The 2,572-nt window shown below is 50.2% G+C and overlaps 1 protein-coding gene across 1 annotated transcript in view; it reads left to right on the top strand.

Moving 5' to 3' along the window:
- The window catches only part of FGD3 (FYVE, RhoGEF and PH domain containing 3), a 48,588-nt gene that overhangs the window by 13,079 nt on the left and 32,937 nt on the right, over positions 1 to 2,572 (top strand). The window contains exon 4 of the mRNA XM_010139314.1: positions 1,968 to 2,057. Coding sequence (XP_010137616.1) covers positions 1,968 to 2,057 — 90 coding nt within the window. The remainder of the gene's footprint in view (positions 1 to 1,967; positions 2,058 to 2,572) is intronic.

The following is a 2,572-nucleotide window of genomic DNA, read 5'->3' as shown; positions in this document are numbered from 1 at the left end:
GCTTTGCTGCATCAGCCCCTTCCACTCAGGGGCTCCTCTGTGCCTGGCAAAACAGGCAGAGAAAGTCCTTGTCAGAGAGAGCTCCTCAGAGCTGTCGGAATGCGAACAGCCAGCAAGGCCAGCACGTCATTACTTCACCTGCGACAAGTTCAAAGCCTTGCCGTGCCCTGACAGTTCTTGCTCTTTTACCCTGACCATTAATACATGTCACGTGGGTGAGTGAGTGGAGCGGGGTGTTGTGTGGCGTGTTAGTACAGCTTAGAAGAGCGTTTGAGTTTGCTTGGAATAACGCGAGTAGCGGGTGGGCAGAGCATGTGGCAAAGCTGTGGCCGTGCCATGGTTGCACGTCTCCAGGTTTGTGCCTAGAAGGAGAGGGGTTGTTTTAAGGGAAGGCTGGGTCTGGTTCCCACCCAGAGAAGTCTTCACCTCCCACCAGTGAACACGTGTGTCCCGGAACTCCAGGCGCGTCCTGCTGAGCAGTACCTCCTTCCCTGTGGGATAACTGTGGCTCTGCTTTTGGAATTCGTGGCCAGCTCTGAGAAGGCTTGGACGTCTTTCAGTTGTACGACAGTTTGCCTGAAGGTGGGGAGGAGGGTTTAATTTTGCTCATCAACATTGTTTGGACACAAAATAAGGTGATGTGGAAGCAGCTTAAAGAGAGCATTTATTTGACATTTTCTAGCAAGTTGCTGGTGGCCCGCAGGGTTCTGCATGGAAGTGTCTGCCGCGAGTGCCAGCGAGTGAGCAGACAGGTGGACTTCGGGGGTCGAAAGCACTGCTGCTGGTGAGGGGCCCAGGTGTTTCCTGAGCTGGAGGCAGCCCTGCGTGTCGAGCACGCTTCTGCTGGACCAGTACTCTGTGCATTCGCCCAGTCCATTTGTGAACCTGGTGAAGGTTTACCATCTGCAGTGACGCCTGGTTTGAGGAAGCAGCTCTTGGACTTGAGGCAGCACTTTGGTAGTTTTGTTTGATGCCCTTTAGCATTCCCATGGAAGAATTAGTGAATAAATGCAGCCAGTTGATGCTCTCTGTTCCCTGAAGCATCTACACACCATTCTCACCTTCATCACGGCTGTATCTTTTCCGGACCCATCCCAGTAAAACTTCCCTACGTTTGATCACCCTTTCTGGCCCTTTTGGTTGTTTGTGTTCCCGAACACAGTCCAGCCAGCCCTCAGTCCTGGGCTGGTTTGGTTATGTGTAAGCACAGTGTTTCAAGTCTGGACCCTTGAAAAGGTATCTGGAGTCGGTCAGAAAGCTAAAGCCTGTATCCTAATAGTTCAGATATTTTTAAGCTCTTAGAGGGCGAAGAGTCTATGTGGCTTTTGGCTAAACCGTGAATACACTTGGTGCTTCACAGCGGCATTCAAGGTTTTTCACTAGCCCTTCCTCATTTTAGTTTTTTTTATGAGCTCAATGAAAAACTTCACTGAGTGACTTGGGTTACATTGCTGAAAATTCTCTCCAGGGAATTGGCAGGTGTTTAAAACAACACAAAAACCTTAGAAATAGGCCGGGTAGAGTAATGCTGTGCTGGCCAGGGAGAGGTCTGTGGCCAAACAGACTGGTGTCTAGTTTTCTTTTTAGTCACAGGACCTGAATCCAAAAATGACAACAGTGGGTTTGCAGTCTAGTGCCTTAGTTACCACGTAGACTAGATGTATTTCCAGGCTGGAAGGGTGTTTCTGCTTCTTTAGAGCAACCCCTACTGAACTGATGTCCTGACCAGCCATTGACTGCGTTACTAATCGCTCTTTCAGAAAATAGCTTTCAAAATGTTCCTGGAGCAAATGGATCCTTTGATGAGGGATGCAGAGCAGATCCTGAAATGTGTTAACCTCCTTCCCCTCAGGCTTCTCTACTGGCAGGGAATTCTGCCCACTGAGGATATGGAAACAAGAACAGCTGATGAAACGTAGGTTTGCAGGTGCAGATGGATTGTGTTATTTGTCACGGTTTTTTTTCAGTGTACAGAGCCCCAGAAGCTATTCAACATTGCAAACGAGCTGCTCCACACGGAAGAAGCCTATGTTAAACGACTCCATCTGTTGGACCAGGTAATTCCACTGGCAATAAGCTCGCTTTCTTTGCCGTGAGCAGCGATGGTGTCTCCTGTTCATCCTATATCCTGTTCATCCACCTCTGGCCCAGCAGTGTGAAAATGCTGTTTAGAGGTGGTGGAGGGAGTTTGCTTGCCAGGCTGCCGGCCATGGGTCCCACGGGGGAGCTTTTGGCAAGAGGGTTCCCTGAGCTGCAGCCCGAGGGTTGGGGTGTCGGAATGAGAAATGGGAAAACAGCAGCGTAAGATACAGAGCCCATCAGCATCCGGTTCCTCCCTGAGTGTACATGGAGAGGAAATCACAGGGGTGATGAAGGCACGGAGGAGTGGTGAAATCTGTGATTGCTCTGTGCTGTGCCAGAGCGTTACTAAACCCAGGCTGCACGGGCCAGCCCCGTGCTCGCAGGGAGCTGGGTTTTTTTCACCCACCGTGTTTCGTAATTACTGTCCATCATGTTTACACGTGGGGATAAAGGAAAACGGGTGTGATAAGCCTCAACTTCCTTCCAGAGA

The sequence above is a fragment of the Buceros rhinoceros genome, unplaced genomic scaffold, assembly GCF_000710305.1.
Source record: "Buceros rhinoceros silvestris isolate BGI_N320 unplaced genomic scaffold, ASM71030v1 scaffold10837, whole genome shotgun sequence".
NCBI lineage: Eukaryota > Metazoa > Chordata > Aves > Bucerotiformes > Bucerotidae > Buceros > Buceros rhinoceros.
This window is presented reverse-complemented; position numbering and strand designations above follow the sequence as displayed.